The sequence below is a fragment of the Chiloscyllium punctatum genome, chromosome 27 (assembly GCF_047496795.1).
Source record: "Chiloscyllium punctatum isolate Juve2018m chromosome 27, sChiPun1.3, whole genome shotgun sequence".
Lineage (NCBI taxonomy): Eukaryota > Metazoa > Chordata > Chondrichthyes > Orectolobiformes > Hemiscylliidae > Chiloscyllium > Chiloscyllium punctatum.
This window is the reverse complement of record NC_092765.1, coordinates 48360475-48379788: the sequence shown is the minus strand read 5'-3', so window position 1 is coordinate 48379788 and position 19314 is coordinate 48360475. Positions and strand designations below refer to the sequence as shown.

Genomic DNA, 19314 nt, shown 5'->3' with positions numbered 1-19314 from the left:
CCTCCACTGCCAAATCAAAGCCACTTGCCAACTGGAGGAAGAACACCTCATCTTCTGCCTTGGGACCCTTCAACCTTATGGCATGAAAATTGACTTCACTGGTTTCCAAATCTCCCCTTGCCCACATCATTGCAGGGGATAAAAACAAGGACTGCAGATTCTGGAAACCAGAGTCTAGATTAGAGTGGTGGTGGAAAAGCACAGCAGGTCAGGCAGCATCTGAGGAACAGGAAAATCGATGTTTCGGGCAAAAGCCCTTCATCATCGCCTCATCGCCTCCTTCGTGATGTGTCCTACCTGTCCATTTTCCTTCCCACTTATCAGCTTTACCGTCCCCCACGGACTTATTACAATTACCCCATCCCTAACTGCATTCCACCTATCGCCTTCTCACCTACCTTCCCTCCAGCCCACCCCCAACTATTTATCACTCATCCCCCTTCCCCCTCCACATTCCTCATGAAGGGCTTCTGCATGAAACTTTGACGCTACTGTTCCTCAGATACTGCCTGACCTGCTGTGCTTTTCCAGCCCACCCTTTTTGACACGAACTAAATTGACTGTCAGCTCTCTATGGCAGGACGTCCTTCCCAGATTAAATAATTACTGTTGTTTCAAACATAAAATATCAGGCAGCCAGATTTTGGGTGGACAAAGTCCTGTCAACTTTTCAGTGTAAGTCCCAGGACATACAGCACCTTGTAAATTACAGCTTAAAGAATCATTTTTCCACAGGAAATTGACAAGTTGACTGGAACATTATTGTTTTATGCTGAGACTGAAATGTTGAAAGTCTTTCTCTGCAATACCTGCGAGCTAGCTTACTATCCAAAGGTTAGTACTGGTTAAGTTCATAGCCTGATGCTTAGTGAACATGAAGTAAAATAACAAAACAATATGAATCCAGATACTACACATGCATATGTAACAGTTACTGGAAAAGCGATCAGCAAGAGGATGATGTTAGCTTTGGGTGATAATTTAAAGCTGGGGATATTATTTACTTGCTCATGAAAAACTATAATTATCTTTCCAATTGGAATCATGAGAACAAAAAAAAAGCTGGTGGCGGAGGGTGGGGGGCAAGGTGTCAAATGAATGGTCAATTTGACATCATAATGTTTATACCACTGCCCTCAGGAGAGAAATTCTAACTGTGTTTCCTCAATACTATCCAGGAAACCAAAGCTAACAATAGTACCCCTAAGATCGCCCTATAAGAGTGACAGTACTGAGTTAGGGCATCTAATCTATTCGGAGAAAGTGAGGACTGCAGATGCTGGAGATCAGAGCTGAAAAATGTGTTGCTGGAAAAGCACAGCAGGTCAGGCAGCATCCAAGGAGCAGGAGAAACAACGTTTCGGGCATAAGCCCTTCTTCAGGAATGAGGAAGGTGTGCCAAGCAGGCTAAGGTAAAAGGTAGGGCAGAGGAACTTGGGGGAGGGGCGTTGGGAATGTGATAGGTGGAAGGAGGTTAAGGTGAGGGTGATAGGCCGGAGTGGGGGTGGGCGCGGAGAGGTCAAGAAGAAGATTGCAGGTCAAGAAGGCGGTGCTGATTCTGAGGGTTGGGACTGAGATAATGTGTGGGGGGAGGGGAAATGAGAAAGCTGGAGAAATCTGCATTCATCCCTTGTGGTTGGAGGGTTCTTAGGCGGAAGATGAGGCGTTCTTCCTCCAGGCGTCGTGTTGCCACGGTCTGGCGATGGAGGAAGCCAAGGACCTGCATGTCCTTGGCGGAGTGGGAGGGGGAGTTAAAGTGTTCAGCCACAGGACGGTTGGGTTGGTTGGTCCAGGTGTCCCAGAGGTGTTCTCTGAAACGTTCCGCAAGTAGGTGGCCTGTCTCCCCAATGTAGAGGAGGCCACATCGGGTGCAGCGGATGCAGCAAATGATGTGTGTGGAGGTGCAGGTGAATTTCTGATGGATATGGAAGGATCCCTTGGGGCCTTGGAGGGAAGTGAGAGGGGAGGTGAGGACGCAAGTTTTGCATTTCTTCCGGTTGCAGGGGAAGGTGCCGGGAGTGGAGGTTGGGTTGGTGGGGGGTGTGGACCTGACGGGGGAGTCGCGGAGGGAGTAACAGACCCCACCACGAAGGATATATTTCCCTCCCCTCCCCTATCAGCTTCCGGAAAGACCACTCCCTCCGCAACTCCCTCGTCAGGTCCACACCCCCAACCAACCCAACCTTCACTCCCGGCACTTTCCCCTGCAACCGGAAGAAATGCAAAACTTGCGTCCTCACCTCCCCTCTCACTTCCCTCCAAGGCCCCAAGGGATCCTTCCATATCCATCAGAAATTCACCTGCACCTCCACACACATCATTTGCTGCATCCGCTGCACCCGATGTGGCCTCCTCTACATTGGGGAGACAGGTCGCCTACTTGCGGAACGTTTCAGAGAACACCTCTGGGACACCTGGACCAACCAACCCAACCGTCCTGTGGCTGAACACTTCAACTCCCCCTCCCACTCTACCAAGGACATGCAGGTCCTTAGCCTCCTCCATCGCCAGACCATGGCAACACGACGGTTGGAGGAAGAGCGCCTCATCTTCCGCCTAGGAACCCTCCAACCACATTGGATGAATGCAGATTTCTCCAGCTTTCTCATTTCCCCTCCCCCCACATTATCTCAGTCCCAACCCTCGGACTCAGCACCGCCTTCTTGACCTGCAATCTTCTTCCCGACCTCTCCGCCCCCACCCCCACTCCGGCCTATCACCCTCACCTTAACCTCCTTCTACCTATCGCATTCCCAACGGCCCTCCCCCAAGTCCCTCCTCCCTACCTTTTATCTTAGCCTGCTTGGCACACCCTCCTCATTCCTGACAAAGGGCTTATGCCTGAAATGTTGAGATTCTCCTGTTCGTTGGATGCTGCCCTGACCTGCTGCGCTTTTCCAGCAACACATTTTTCATCTAATCTATTGGGCACCTGACTTTACAGAAACCAACAGTCATGCTAACAGGCAGTGATGTTCTTTTGCTGACATACTTCAACATGATGTAAGCGAAAGGCAAGCACAATTTTAAAATAAATTGATTTATAACCATTTTGAATGGCTGGACTTTGGTGGGCCATAAAATAATTCACCAGCTCCACACAATTAGAATAGGTAATGAGCTACACTCTCCTGAAATATTGGGCAACTGAGTCAGCAGTGAAAAGCTGACTCTGATAGGCCCTTTTAAATCAGGGTGATTAAGCCAATAACTTTCAAAGTATATCTCCACTATTGGGATCAGTTTTTCTTCTGTCAACATGCGTTTAAACTTTCATCATATTTCTGCATTTTTCCGTACCTGTTCACTCAGCAGTATATTTTTCCAGATGACTTGTATTGATTACAAAACATTTTTTGCAATCGTAGTAAAAACATTCCATTACAAATAAACAATGACAGAGCCTTTTGACTTTAGAACTGAGTAATCCAATCAATGTTTGGAATGGATTTTCAAGAAAGCATTTATATGGGGATGAGCCTCTCAGCCACACATTAAAATTGCATAAGGTGACCCAGCAATGATGCCGTCTGAGCTGGGGACAGTTTAAGAATACTGTTTACAGGTATGGGTATGCTACATAAACTACCCTTTCATTTCAAATTTTAAAATCAGACTGGCAATTAAAATTTTCTGCATATATTTACGCACGCAAGGCAGTTTCTCATATTATCAGTTCAGAAAATAGATTTGTACTGCAATTTTCTGTAGTACCAGTGGTGCAGGATTGGTTAAATGGTAAACATTGCTGCTTAATCCTGTGAGTTTTCTTCAAGGTCAATCCTGATCACATTATTTCTTAATACATATAATTATTTTCAAAAAAGCTCTCCGACTCTGTAAAACTCATATCGAAGCTTTCTAAAATAATAATTATTAAAAGCCTTTCTGAATTCCATCTGTTTTAGTCGTAAAATGTCTTGTATAAAGATGAAACTTAGTGTTTGAAGTAAAAAGAAAACAAAAACTTGCCATATAAACCAATCCAAACTGTTTATTTTCATTTTACTATCAACTCAAATGTAATACTCATTAGACTTTGTATTATCCAGTCTCCATCACTAATTTCTTTTTCTATGATTGCATTGTTCAGCTTCTTTTGGGTGATGGCCCGCACACTGTGAAAAAGGCCTCAAAGACAAATGTTTAATGAAAACATTTTCAGAATTGACTCCTACCCATTTGGGAACTGTGCTCTTATTGAGCCCTAGGCTAATGGGTTAGTCATTTTCTCTCTGCCAATGTGGACAATGAATGCTGAGCCAGCCAGCGATGCCCCCATCCCTTGACTGATTTTTTTTTAAAAATCACTTTGTGCTAACATGGGCACAGGCATCTATGAGTTTTAGTTTGGTTTGAGCTGAAACTGACTTGAAGGCAGCTAGCCTCTGTGTGGACCATTTCTTTTTGAATGCCCACTGATGTTAGTGCTTACTTGCAAGTGTATGGTCTCTGTGGGTATCTCTTTGGATTCCATCCTGGGACATCTTTGAAAGAGATGAGGTGGTCTTTGAAATTGTTAATAATAGAGATGAATGTGTGTAAGAAAGTGTGCAAAATCATTAGACCTACCAAAGCTGTAAAATAACTGTTAAGATATCAAAGAACTGTCCAAATTTATTTCAAATGTTAGATATATGGAGGAATTTAGGTCTGCTTTAAAACTATAGAGGGATTTAGATCTGCTGAGCCTTACATTTTAAAAAAAAAGTGATGATTTTCGAAAACAAAATGGAATTATCTTTCATTCTTTTGACATAAATCTGAGGGTAATTATCAGAGGATTTTTGCTGTATATCCGATTTTACAACTTAACCTTGTTACAGTGGGTTGCTAGATAAATTAATATATTTCTTGACAGATCCAAGTGTTTATAGAATAAAAGTGAAAGCAAAATAGATGTAAGGTTTGCTCGCTGAGCTGGAAGGCTTATTTCTAGACGTTTCATCACCCTACTAGGTAACATCTTCAGTGGGCCTCCAGGCAAAGCCCTGCTGCTGATTCCTGCTTTCTATTTATATGTTTGGGTTTCTTTGGGTTGGTAATGTCATTTCATCACGCCTTGACATTACCAACCTAAAGAAAACCAAACATATAAATAGAAAGCAGGAATCAGCAGCAGTGCTTTGCCTGGAGGCCCACTGAAGATGTTACCTAGTATGGTGACAAAATGTCTGGAAATGAATCTTCCAGCTCAGCGAGCAAACCTACATCCAAAACCTCAACCTGAGCTACAAATCTTCTCAAAACTCGTGAAAGCAAAATACTGCAGATGCTGGAAATCTGAAACAAAATGTAGGGAATCTCATCAAAAACAGAAAATACTGGAGAAACTCAGCAGCTCTAGCCGCATTTGGGAATAAAAAAAACAGAGTTACCATTTTGATGTGTGACTCTTTGATAGTGCATACATTTTTGTTTTAATAAGAAATTAAATATTTAAGTGAAATGTCTGAAATCTTGAGAATTTAATGCAAATTAATTAAATGTGCTGTCTTTCATCAATTACTGTGTTTTAAAAATAATTTTGCAAGGGACGATATGCTTGTTTCATTTCAGCATGATTGTGAGAATGAGTAGAGTGGGCAGGTGGTTGCCTTTATTGGCATGGAGGGGATATTGGAAGTGTGAGAGGGGGGTGAAGGATGACGAAAGGAGAGGACACAAGGGCTGTTCAATGTTTTAATTAAATAAAAACTTGAACATAATGCCAGACCACTAAGGTGGGTCTTCCATGCAGTCCATCTCCACATCGGGAAGCCTGCATTCTCTTTGTAGGGTTGGTGGAGTCAGATCCATGAGAATCTCATCATTCTAGAATTAAAGTGAGCACCAACTCCCAGGAACGTAGCTAGGAAATGTAACAAATTTGCATTCTAAGAATATCAAGTTTTATAAATAATAAAATTTTAGCAGTATATTTAATTCCAAGATACAATGGAATTGGGGATCGAGGGGATAGCTATTAAGTGTTTCTACCTGGATAAAAGGCCTAAACATCTTTAGTTATGGAATGCTTCCACCACCTTCAACAATTACTCCTTTTGTGACCAGTGTAGAGTAGCAATATGTACCATCTACAGGATGCACTGCTGAAACTTGCTAAGCCTCCTTCAACAATACCTTCTGAACTTACGACCCTACTACCAATAAAACAAAGACAGAAAATGCATAGGAAAATCATTATCTGCAAGTTCCCCTATAAACCACTCCCCATTCTGATCTGGGACTATATCATTATTCATTTGCTGCCACTGGATCAAAATCCTGGACTTTCCTTCCGAACTGTATTCTGGTTGCATCAACACTGTAGGAATGTAATGGTTCAAGAAGGCAGTTTATCACCAGCTGCTCATGATCAATTACTTCTGAATAATAAAAACTGGCCTAGTAAGTAAGGCCCACTTTCTGTGACAAATTTAAAAATAAGTGTCTCCTAAAAGGGCAGAGAGAATTAGAATAAGAGGGGGATTTTTGGTCATGTTAAATGAGAGATTTTTTCTGTTTTTTTTAGTTTCCTACTAAATGTTGTTTAAAGTGTTGCTTTTCGTTAACTTATGACAAAAAAAGTTTTAAAATTTAAAATCAATCAACCAGTTATTGATTCAACCAATCACTGGAAATTCAAATACATTTTACAAGCTGTCAGTCTTCATCAGGGTAACATCTATATTCCTTTATTTACACCTTTTTTCATGCATCTTTCCAACATCTGCAGTTGTTACACAGAAGATGGGAACCAATTTGCAGATAGCAAATCTCACAAATGCAAATAAATTAATGATGTGAAATCTATTCTGACTGAGAGTTGATTTGAAATAATTTATGTCAGGAACTATATTCTGCTTACATTCACAAGCTATAACAGAGGTATGTGCTATACAAGGAACTTTACAAAAAAAAGTACACATAGGAGATACATTTCACCAAATTCTAAAATAAGATATATCATTGGCCAATGTCTCTGAAGGTTTCTCTACAGGTTAATGGAGAAGAGCTTTAATCAAATAGACTACTCAACAAAAGGATAAAATATTTCAGAAGATTCAGGTTCTTATGAAGTTCTGAGAAACAGGGATAAGGATAAACTCATCAAATGTGGCAATATAGTTATATTTGTTCATAAAATATTAATTGCAGGTACCTGAGGAAGAACGTGTGAACACCTCTTTTGGAATATAAAGTTTGTCTTCTGAATTTTTTGCCCAATCTTTCATTCCTCTTCTGCCTTTCATTGGGAAGCTAATATCAGTTGACACAGCAGATACAGGCTCTCGTTGTATACTAGTCACTGAAAAGATGAGGATAAAGTTATTGTTTCAATCACACTTGGTCTTATCATATTGTTTTCCATTGTAGTACAATATTACCAATCAATAAGTGCCTGGCAAACCTTCTAGTGGCTTAGACTGTAACCATAACAAAACAATGGAGCCCAAGTTTGATTCCTGATTCGTGCCACATTTACTTATCTTATTAGACTATAAGAAACAGAAGCAGAATTAGGTCATATGACCCATCAAATCTGCTCTACAAGTTGATCATGGCTGATAAGTTTCTCAGCTCCAGTCTCCTGCCTTCTCCTCACAACCCTTGAACCCCCTACAGATGAAAGAACAAGGAACAAAGAAAATTTACAGCTCAGGAACAGGCTCTTCAGCCCTCAAAGCCTGAGCCGATCTAAATCCACTGTCTTAACCTATCGCCCAAATTCCTAAGCATCTGTATCCCTCTGCTCCCCACCTACACATGTAATTATCCAGACACACCTTAAATGAATCTACTGTGCCTGCCTTTACTACGTCTGCTGGCAACGCATTCCAGGCACCTACCACCCTCTGTGCAAAGTACCTGCTGCGTATATCCCGCTTAAAGTTTTCACCTCTCATCTTGAATGTGTGACCTCTTGTGATTGAATCCCTCACCCTGGGAAAAAGCTTATCACTATCTATCCTGTCTATACCTTTCAAGATTTTGTAGACCTCAAACAGGATCCCCAATCCCATCTCCTTTTTCCTAATGAAAACAAACCTAACCTACTCAACCTCTCTCCATAGCTAGCACCTTCCATATCAGGCAACATCTTCGTAAACCTTCTCTGCACCTTCTCCAAAGCATCTACATCCTTTTGGTAATGTGGCAACCAGAACTGAACACTGTATTCTAAATTCAGCCAAACCAATGTCTTGTACAATATTAACATGACCTGCCAGCTCTTATACTCAATACCCTTTCCGATGAAGTCAAGCATACCATATGTCTTATTGACCACTCAGATATATCTACTTGTGCAGCCACCTTCAGGGTACAATCGATCTTATATCCCAGACAGATCAGGAACCAATCTATCTCTGTCCTAAAAACATTCAATGACTTGACCACCACAGCCTTCTGCAACAATTAGTTTGACATGTTCACCACCCTCTGGCTGAAGAAATTCCTACTCATCCCAGTTCTAACTGTCATCCCTTCACTCTGAAACTGTGCCCTTGAATTCTAGTCTCTCCTACTAGTGGAGACATCTTCTCCTCATCCACTCTTCCCAGGCCTCTCGGTAAATATCAATCAGATTTCCCCTTTCTAAATATCAGCATGTACAAACCCAGCATCCTCAACTGGTCCTCAAATGACTAGTCCTTATTTCCCAGGATCATGCTTGTGAAGCTCCTCTGGGCACCCCAGCACATCCTTTCTAAGATGGGGCTCAAAACTGCTCACAATATTTCAAATGCAGTCTGATCAGAGCCTAATACAGGAGAAAGTGAGGACTGTAGATGCTGGAGCGTCAGAGTTGAAAATTGACGTTAGAGCAAGTCAAGCAGGAGAGTTGATGTTTCAGCATAAGCCCTTTATCAGCGATTGACAAATTGAGGATATTATTTCTAAACTGCAAACTTTTAAAATGTGTATTGGCTGTAATGTGATTACATCGCCAACAGTTTAAGCGCTATATTTAAAGCACTGTTTTTCTATAATACAGGTTTGCACAACATAACCACTGTGTTAAAGAACTACCTGTATTTAGACTTCTAAAAGCATTTGATACAATGACATATACAAGGTTAGTATGCATGCTTAGAGGTTTGAGAATGCAGGGTGGCCATGTTGTATTTTGGGTAATCAATCCAAATATATTTGGTGGAGAGGGGACCAGTTGACTATCAGGAAACAATATCACAATGATTCAGGATATGTGGACTATTTTCCCCAGCACTGGAAAATATAACTAGAGGATTCATAGGAAGTGGAATTCACTTGCTGGCCATTTATTGTTCTACTGACACCTGAGAAGATGGTGGTAAGGTTCCTTCTTGAACTGCTGCAGTTCATTTGGTGCAGTACACATAGTGCTGTTAGAGAGGGAATTCCAAGATCTTAACTCAGTAAAGGTGAAAGCACAGATTATATTTCCGAGTCAGGATGGCAAGTGACTTGGAAAGGAACACATAGGTAGTCATGATCCCATGTATCTGTTGCCTTTTTCTTTCTAGATTATAGTAGTCATATGCTTGGAAGATGCCATCTAAAGAAGTCTTAGTAAGTTTCTGCACTGCATCTTGTAGATAGTACTATGCATCGGTGATAGAGTGTTTGTGGATGTGGTGCCAATCAAGTGGCTATTTTTGTCTGGGATGATGTCAAGCCTCTCAAGTATTCTTGGAGTTGCATTCATTCAAGTGAGGTATATTCCATCACAGTCCTGTATTGTGCTTTGTAGATGTTGGACAGGCTATGGAGAATGAGGAGAAGAGTTACTCATCACAGAATTTCTAACCTCTAAACTGGTCTTACAGCCAGAGTATTTATATGGCTCACCAAGTTCAGTTTCTGGTCAAAATGCTGATACTGGCTGATGCAATTTAAGAGGCAATGGACAGACTCTCTCTTGTTGCAAATGGTCATTGCTTGGCACTTGTGTGACATTAGTGTTATTTGCCACTGTTAGGCCAAGCTTGGATAGTGTCCAGGCCTTGCTGCATTTGGACAAAGTCTATTTTATTATCTAAGGAACCAAGATGGTTCTTAACATTGTACAAATATCAGAGATCATCCCACTTATGACTGTATAATAGAGCAAAGGTCAATGATGAAGATGATTGGGCCTCAGACCCTACCCTGAGAAATTCTGGTAGAGATGTCCTGGAATTGTGATGATTGATCTCCAACATCCTGTCATCTTTGCTTGTGATCAGTAGAAACTCCACCAGCAATGTTTTTCTCTTATTCCAATTGACTAGTTTTGTAAGGGCATTCTGATACTACTTTTGATGTGAAAGACAGTCACCTACACCACCTTTCTGGAGTTCAGTTCTTTTGCCCACGTTTGAACCAAGGCTATGATGAGATCAGAAGCTAAGTGGCCTTGGAGGGTCACAACTGAGAGGCAGTGAAAACATTATTGCGAAGGAAGTGCTGCTTGATAGCACTGCTTATGGCTTCACTGTTGATCATGGGTGAACTAATGAAGCACTAACTAGTGGTTAGCACTAGTAGTGCTAACCACTGAGATATTGTGCTGCATCTCACTATGTCAGGTTGTTAGTTGACTAGTCTATGAGACAGCCCTCCCAATTTTGGCACGATCCCCTGGATGTTGGCAAGGAAGACATTTCAGCATCAAAAGGACTTAATTTGCCTTTGTTGTTTACTATGTTTAGATCAATGCTGGTGCTTCATCTGGTTTTGTTCCTTTAAGATTTTTTAGCAGGTTTGGTACAACTGAGAAGTGTTTGAAGCTAGTTAATCAGTGGCTGAGATGGAGTGAGTGCATGGTGCTGTGAAAATGGGGTGGCAGAGAGAAAACTGCAGCACGAACCCTTGCAGAGTGCAGAGATAATTAACCTTCTTACAGGATTGCAAAATATTTTCACCTTGGAGACAGCCCTGACCCAGGCTCTGATGGAATGGCCTCCTTTGCCAGTCTGGACAAAAGACCACTCCTCTTCCACCAGGAACTCCAAGTACTTGTCAGGAAACAGGGTGCCAGCAACTATTTTTGAACTATTTTCTCAATTACAGTGTGGAACAGCACAGTGTGATGGTGCGTTTTTGGTTTGCAGCATCTTCAGTGTTGCAGAGCTGCTGTTTAAGTATAGCACAGAGGCCATGAACACAACAAAGTCCTGGCAGTAGCAAGCACTTCCACCTGGCTTGTCATATGGTTGCATGATATGATGCTGTAGAAGTTGATTGTATAATTAATTAATAAGCTGAAGAGCAGGCAATCATGTGAGAAAAGTTGACATGACATGGGCGATGGGAACGGGAAAATTCAGCTCCATGATGTATCGTCTCCGTGTTTAACCAGAAGTCTCTTTATAGCCTATCTTCATTTTTCGCATTATCAGTTGACTGCATGCATCATTAGTGAAATGCTGTCCCAATCACTTAATCAAATGGGTTTTGCATGCTCATGGCTGTCACTTGAAATTTTAATTTTAACTGTGTGGGAAAGGGCAAAGACAGAGAGCTGAAGTGGTGCTGGTTTGGACATGGAATAATGTTGACATAACTTCAGTGCAATCTCAATTCAAGATCAGTGTTAGTGGGTGAACTGATTAGAATGTGGATTGGTCCAATCTCATTCCAAGACAATTATTGGTTTGTAAATTGATCAGTATGTGGGAATGTCACAACTTCAGCCAAGAGTTATTGGAGAATACCCATTTTCTCCTAGAAAATCACATTAGCCCAAAAGTTACATTGATGTTCCAATTAATTTCAATACCTCAGAACAAACAAATCACTTGTATTTTCTGAACTTACCAAGGTTATCTGTCACAATAAGGGCACTCTGAAACACCTTTAATCCATGACCCACAATGTGAATAAAATCTTCAACTACCCGCATCAAGTAGATCGATCCAGGTGCAACCTTTGTGAAATGAATCAACATGACCGTATTAACAGTAATACCATGATTAAACCCCGAGAAAATCTTATTATTTCAATTACAACAGTCAATCTAGCATAATTAATTATTCATTGAGTTTGGAAGTGTAAGCACTTGTAATCCTGGACTAGAACTTGATTTGAAATGCAAAATTTAGGTCAAATATTTAAGTAAATTAATTACTGTTAGTGCATTATGTATTTCATTAAGAACATAAAATTTATGTAAGTGTTGCTTCCCATTCTGGAATTGGACACAACTCCATGGGAATTCAGAAGTTTTATGCAGAAACTACTGGTTTCATAAATACTAAAATTTAAATTTATCACCTTATGTTCAAATCACTCCATAAACTTCCCTCTCCTTATCTCTGTAAACTCTTCCAGGCCTATGGACCTCACAGAACTCTGTAATCCTCTAATTCTGACTTCTTGATAACCTAGATTTCCTATATCCCATTATTAGCGGCCATGGCTTCAGCAGTCTACGCCCATGATCTTCCTCAATATCTTCTTCTACACGTTCAGTTTAGAATGTCAAAAGGACAGTGACAAGTTGGTGGAGTGGGCAGATCGGTGGCAGGTAAATATGGAGAAGCGTGAAGTGATACATTTTGGTACAAAGAATGTGAAGAGAATGTACAAAATAAAGAATACTGTGCTAAAGGATGCACAGAAGCAGAAAGATCTTGGTGCATATGTACCTAAGTTATTATAACTTAGGACAGGTACAGAGATTTGTTAAAAACATACACTATTCTAGACTTCATTATTAGAATTCTGAACTCAAAAATGACACTGGTTAGACTACAGCTAAATATTTTGTACATTTAAGGATGCCACACTCTAGGAAGTATGAGAATGCACTGGAAAGAATATAGAAGAGGTTTAATAGAGTGTTTTTAAGAGGTAAAATGTTAGTTTTGAGAACAGAATGGAGAAGGAGGACTGCTTTCCTTGGAGAGGAGAAGGCCGAGGAGGGATTTGATACCAGTTTTCAAAATCATGAGACGTTTGGACTGAGTAGATAGGGAGAAATATTTCTTGCTCATAAGAGGATCACAAAACAGGGTAGTTTTAAAGTGTTGCAAAAGAAGGAAATGTGGGGTTAGAAAAAAAAATTTTGCTCTCCCTACAGTGAGTGGCTCATGTATGGAATTCATTGCCTGGAAATGCAGTGGAAACAGATTTAATTGAGTTATTTGTGAGAATATTGAATAATTATTTAAATAGAAACATTGTATAGATTTGTGTGGAAAAGGTACGAGTTGGTTCAGAGTGTCACTGCAGACACGATGGGCTGAATGGCCTCCTCCTGAAATCAAATGGAATATAGATTATAGATCCTATCCTTTTCTGGGACTGTTTAATTCAAGAATAAGTTGAAATAAATTTAATGGAATTGGGTGCAGCTGTACTTCACTAAAAATTAACTTTAATTACTCAAATCAACTTTATTTAATTTTACTACCCAACTGTGACTAGTGGAGTGCCACAGGGGTTGGTGCTGGGTCCATTGCTGTTTGTTATCTATATCAATGATTTGGATGAGAATGTACAAGGCATGATTAGTATGTTTGCAGATGACACTAAAATAGGCGGTATTATGGACAGTGAGGAAGGTTATCAGAAATTGCAGCAGGACCTTGATCAGCTGGGGAAGCGGGCTGAGAAATGGCAAAAGGAGTTTAATATAGATAAGTATGAGGTCTTGCATTTTGGAAAGTCAAATCAAGGTAGGTGTTTCATGGCGAATGGGAGGGCCCAAAGGAATATGGTGGAACGGAGGGACCTTGGAGTTCAGGCACACGGTTCTCTGAAAATGAAGTCACAGGTGGGCAGGGTAGTGAAGGCTGATTTTGCATATTGGCCTTCATCAATCAGCCATGATGTGGAGATGCTGCTATTGGACTGGGGTAGACACCAGCAGCGCTCCAAAAGATTGTACTTCCAAATAAATATGTTGGACTATAACCTGGTGTTGTGTGATTTTTAACTTTGTCAGTCAGGGCATTGAGTATAGAAATTGGGAAGTTATGTTGCAGATGTACAGGACATTAGTAAGGCCTCACTTGGAGTGCTGTGTTCAGTTTTGGTCAATTTGCTATACGAAGGATGTTATTAACCTGGAAAGAGTGCAGAAGAAATTTACAAGGATGTTGCCAGCACTTAATGGTCTGAGTTAAAGGGAGAGGTTGGATAAGCTAGGACATTTTACTTTGGAGCATGGGAGACTGAGATGTATCTTTAGAAGTGTATAAGATCATATGAGGCCTGGATAGGGTGAATGCACTCAGTCTTTTTCCCAGAGTTGGAGAACTGAGGACTATAGGGTATCAGTTTAAGGTTAGAGGGGAAAGAATAAAAGGGAACCTGAGGGACAAATTTTTAACACAGACAGTGGTACGCACATGTGATGAGCTGCCAGCAGAAGTAGTTAAGGTGGACACATTTCATAATAATAGAATCAGGAGTAGGCCATTTGGCCTGTCGATCTTGCACTGCCATTCTTTAAGATCATGTCTGATCTATCCATTGTTGCAGCTCCTCCTACCTGCATTATCCCCATAACCCTTAATTCCTCCACCATGCAAAAACCCATCCAACTGTGTCTTGAATATATTTAATGAAGATGCGTCTACTGCTTTCTTGGGCAGAGAATTCCATAGATTCACTACACTCTGGGAAACGCAGTTCCTCCTCCTCCTCTCTGTCCTAAATCTACTCTGGATTAGTGGTGCTGGAAGAGCACAGCAGTTCAGGCAGCATCCAACGAGCAGCGAAATCGACGTTTCGAGCAAACCCCCGAAACGTCGATTTCGCTGCTCGTTGGATGCTGCCTGAACTGCTGTGCTCTTCCAGCACCACTAATCCAGTATTTGGTTTTCAGCATCTGCAGTCATTGTTTTTACCTAAATCTACTCTCCCTATTCTTGAGGCCATGTCCCCTCGTCCTGGTCTCACCCACCAGCAGAAACAATTTGCCTGCCTGTACCTTATCCATCCTTTTCATAATTTTATATGTTTTTGTAAGATCCCTTCACATTCCTCTAAATTCCACTGAGTACAGTCCCAGGTAGCTCAACCTCTCCGCATAAGGTAACCCCCTCAACTCCACAATCAACCTGGTGAACCTCTTCTGCACTGCCTCCAAAGTCCGTATATCCTTCCTTATGTAAGGAGATCAGAACTGCGTGCAATACTTCATGTGCAGCCTCACCAACACCTTGTACAATTGCAACAGAAAGTCCCTGCTCTTAAATTCAATCCCTTTAGTATTGGAAGTCAATACTCGATTTGCCTTCCTGATTACCTATTGCACCTGCAACTCAACTTTCAGTGATTCATGTACAAGCAGTCTTAAGTCCCTCTGCACAACAGCATGCTGCAATCTTTCACCACTTAAATAATACGCTGACCTACTATTTTTACTTCCAAAATGGATAACCTCACATTTACCAACATTGTACTCCATTTATCAGACCCTTGACCACTCTCTTCACCTATCAAAATCTGTCTGCAGACCCTCCACATCCTCTGCACAGGTTGCCTTTCCACTAAATTTGCCATTACCTCAAATAACAAATTAATAGCTACAGTTAGATGGAATCCTCCTCTCATAAAGTAATATTGTGAGTCTGTTTGATTCTGCTCTGAGTCAAAGAATGGGAATTCAGTCTCCACGCTAACAATAACATCATTTAAAAGGCATTTGGACAGACACATGGATAGGAAAGGTTGAGACAGATATGGGTCAAATGCAGGGAAATGGGGTTAGAGTGGATGGACATTTTGGTCGGCACAGACATGTTTGGGCCAAAGGGCCTGTCTCCGTGCTAAAGGATTTGATGACTTTAACTGACCACAGCTTGGTTTTGTTAGCTAAAACGTTCCTTAGTATCTCTGGCAATACTGCTTCAGTATTGCAGTGAAGTGTAAAGACTTGAGTATGGGCTCAAATACATGGCACATTTGTAAATATCATAAGCAGGTTTTGGGAGCCTTAGACAGATAGAGTCAGAGAGGCATAGAGATGTACAGCATGGAAACAGACCCTTCGGTCCAGCTTGTCCATGCCTATAGCTTACAAGTCCTACCAAGATTTGCTTTTCCAAAATGCAGCACATTGCATTTATCTAAATTAAACTCCATCTGCCACTTCTCAGCCCATTGGCCCATCTGATTAAGATCCAATTGTAATCGGAGGTAACCTCCTTCGCTGTCCACTACACCCCCAATTTTGATATCATCTGCAAACTTACTGACTATGCGTCTCATGCTCACATCCAAATCATTTATATAAATGACGAAAAGTAGTGGACCCAGCACCGATCCTTGTGGCACTCCACTGGGCACAGGCTTTCAGTCTAAAAAACAACCCTCCACCACCTCCCTTTGAGCCAGTTCTGTATCCAAATGGCTAGTTCTCCCTATATTCCATGAGATCTAACTTTGCAAACCAGTCTCCCATGGGGAACCTTGTCGAACGCCTGACTGAAGTCCATATAGATTAAGTCCACCACTCTGCCCTCATCAATCCTCCTTGTTACTTCTTCAAAAAACACAATCAAGTTTGTGAGAAATGATTTCCCATGCACAAAGCCATGTTGACTATCCCTAATCAGTCCTTGCCTTTCCAAATACATGTACATCCTGTCCTTGAGGAGTCCCTCCCACAACTTGCCCACCACCAGCGTCAGTCTCACTGGCTTGTCCTTACCACCCTTCTTAAACAGTGGCACCACGTTAGCCAACCTCCAGTCTTCCAGCATCTCACCTGTGACCATCAATGTTACAAGTATCTCAGCAAGGGGCCCAGCAATTACTTCTCTAGCTTCCCACAGAGTTCTGGGGTACACCTGATCAGGTACTGGGGATTTATCCACTTTTATATGTTTCAAGACATCCAGCACTTTCTTCTCTGTAATTTGGACATTTTTCAAGATGTCACCATCTATTTTCCCTCATTCTATATCTTCTTTGTCATTTTCCACAATAACTGGAATTCATACTAGTCCAAAATGATGAACATTTATGCCCTATTCACACTTTATACCAATGCAAGTTTAAGCTGGACTTCAGTAGGACCATCTTACAACAGGCTCATGTGATCTGACATCATCTCTGTCACTGATAACGCACTTTAGCTATAGTGATTGAATGGAGGTTGTCCAGATGGATCTCATTGGGGCTGTCACCTTAAGCCAATCAGGGAGTCCTGGCTGACAGATATAAACAGGAGTCTTTTTCCCCATTCCAACTCTATTTTGATTTAATCCCTGCCCTCCCCTTCAATGTTTGATCACAGAGCATTGCTTTTTGTGAAGGACACTGCTTGTCATTGGCCACTCGGGTGTTTCCTTTCTTCCTGGTGGTGGAAACTGAATAAAGATTCGTGCACCTGGTGTCTCTCAGTGTGTCTCACACCTACACACACATACACAACATGGGTGCTGGGGAAAATAAGCACTACTGCAGTTAGGCGGTCATGAGGGGAAAAAGAAATAAAAAAAAGAAAAAAATAAACAGGAAGCTCAGACATCCTGTTCACTCTGAGAGCTGGCTCTGCGGGAACTGGATCAGTGAATGAAGGACTCTCTATATTTCTGTGTTAAGGAGGAGAGGAGGCTGACCTCTGAACAGCCTGGAACCACACAGTCAGTATGTCTTATTCACTGCTGTTGGCATCTTCCTAATGAGAAGGAGTTTATTTTAAATTTTTCTTTTTCTTTATTGTTTATTGTAATTGCTTGTTTTCTGGCTTTGCGTTCTGCTTAAAAAAAGATAAAATATAGAAGTCTCAGGGATTCTCCTCATTCTAGGGACAGGCTCTAAGCTAGCTGGTCAGAGTCCAAGTACTGTGCATGCGTAAATAACAGGTTATTGGTAATGGGATACTGCCCTCCATGGAGTTATTTCACTAGTTATTAACATATAGCTATTAACTAGGACAAAGTGAGGACTGCAGTTGCTGGAGATCAGAGCTGAAAAATGTGTTGCTGGAAAAGCGCAGCAGGTCAGGCAGTATCCAAGGAACAGGAGAATTGACGTTTCAGGCATAAGCCCTTCTTCAGGAATGAGGAAGGTGTGCCAAGCAGGCTAAGATAAAAGGTAGGGAGGAGGGACTTGGGGGAGGGGGGTTGGGAATGCGATAGGTGGAAGGAGGTTAAGGTGAGGGTGATAGGCCGGAGAGGGGGGTGGGGGCGGAGAGGTCGGGAAGAAGATTGCAGGTCAAGAAGGCGGTGCTGAGTCCGAGGGTTGGGGCTGAGATAAGGTGGGGGGAGGGGAAATGAGGAAACTGGAGAAATCTGCATTCATTCCTTGTGGTTGGAGGGTTCCTAGGCGGAAGATGAGGCGCTCTTCCTCCAGGCGTCATTTTGCCATGGTCTGGAGATAGAGGAGGTCAAGGACCTGCATATCCTTGGCGGAGTGGGATGGGGAGTTGAAGTGTTCAGCCACAGGGCAGTTGGGTTGGTTGGTGCGGGTGTCCCAGAGGTGTTCTCTGAAACGTTCCGCAAGTAGGCGGCCTGTCTCCCCAATGTAGAGGAGGCCACATCCGGTGCAGCGGATGCAGTAAATGATGTGTGTGGAGGTGCAGGTGAATTTGTGACAGATATGGAAGGATCCCTTGGGGCCTTGGAGGGAAGTGAGGGGGGAGGTGTGGCCCAAGTTTTGCATTTCTTACGGTTGCAGGTGAAGGTGCCGGGAGTGGAGGTTGGGTTGGTGGGGGGTGTGGACCTGACGAGGGAGTCACAGAGGGAGTGGTCTTTATGGAATGCTGATAGGGGAGGGGAGGGAAATATATCCTTGGTGGTGGGGTCTGTTTGGAGGTTGTGGAAATGACGAAGGATGATACGATGTATCTGGAGGTTGGTCGGGTGGTAGGTGAGGACCAGTGGGGTTCTTTCCTGGTGGCGATGGGAGTGGCAGGGTTCAAGGGCAGAGGAGCGGCAAGTGGAGGAGATGTGGTGGAGAGCGTTGTCAACCACGTCTGAGGGGAAATTGCGGTCTTTGAAGAAGGAGGCCATCTGGGTTGTTCGGTATTGGAATTGGTCCTCCTGGGAGCAGATGTGGCGGAGGCAAAGGAATTGGGAACACCTCTGGGACACCTGCACCAACCAACCCAACCGCCCCGTGGCTGAACACTTCAACTCCCCCTCCCACTCCGCCAAGGACATGCAGGTCCTTGACTTCCTCTATCGCCAGACCATGGCAACTCGATGCCTGGAGGAAGAGCGCCTCATCTTCTGCCTAGGAACCCTTCAACCACAAGGGGTGAATGCAGAATTCTCGAGCTTACTCATTTCCCCTCCCCCCACCTTTTCTGAGTCCAACCCTCAGATTCAGCACCGCCTTCTTGACCTGCAATCTTCTTCCCGACCTCTCCACCCCAGCCCCTCTCTGGCCTATCACCCTCACCTT

The 19314-nt window shown here is 42.5% G+C and overlaps 1 protein-coding gene across 9 annotated transcripts in view; it reads right to left on the bottom strand.

Annotated features, from left to right (window-relative positions):
- The window catches only part of adgrb2 (adhesion G protein-coupled receptor B2), a 758374-nt gene that overhangs the window by 303286 nt on the left and 435774 nt on the right, over nucleotides 1-19314 (bottom strand). For all 9 annotated transcript variants that reach the window (XM_072548607.1, XM_072548608.1, XM_072548609.1 and 6 more), the window contains 2 exons: nucleotides 11767-11875; nucleotides 7145-7291 (listed from right to left, as the gene is read on the bottom strand). In XM_072548607.1, the coding sequence (XP_072404708.1) occupies nucleotides 7145-7291; nucleotides 11767-11875 (256 nt within the window). The remainder of the gene's footprint in view (nucleotides 1-7144; nucleotides 7292-11766; nucleotides 11876-19314) is intronic.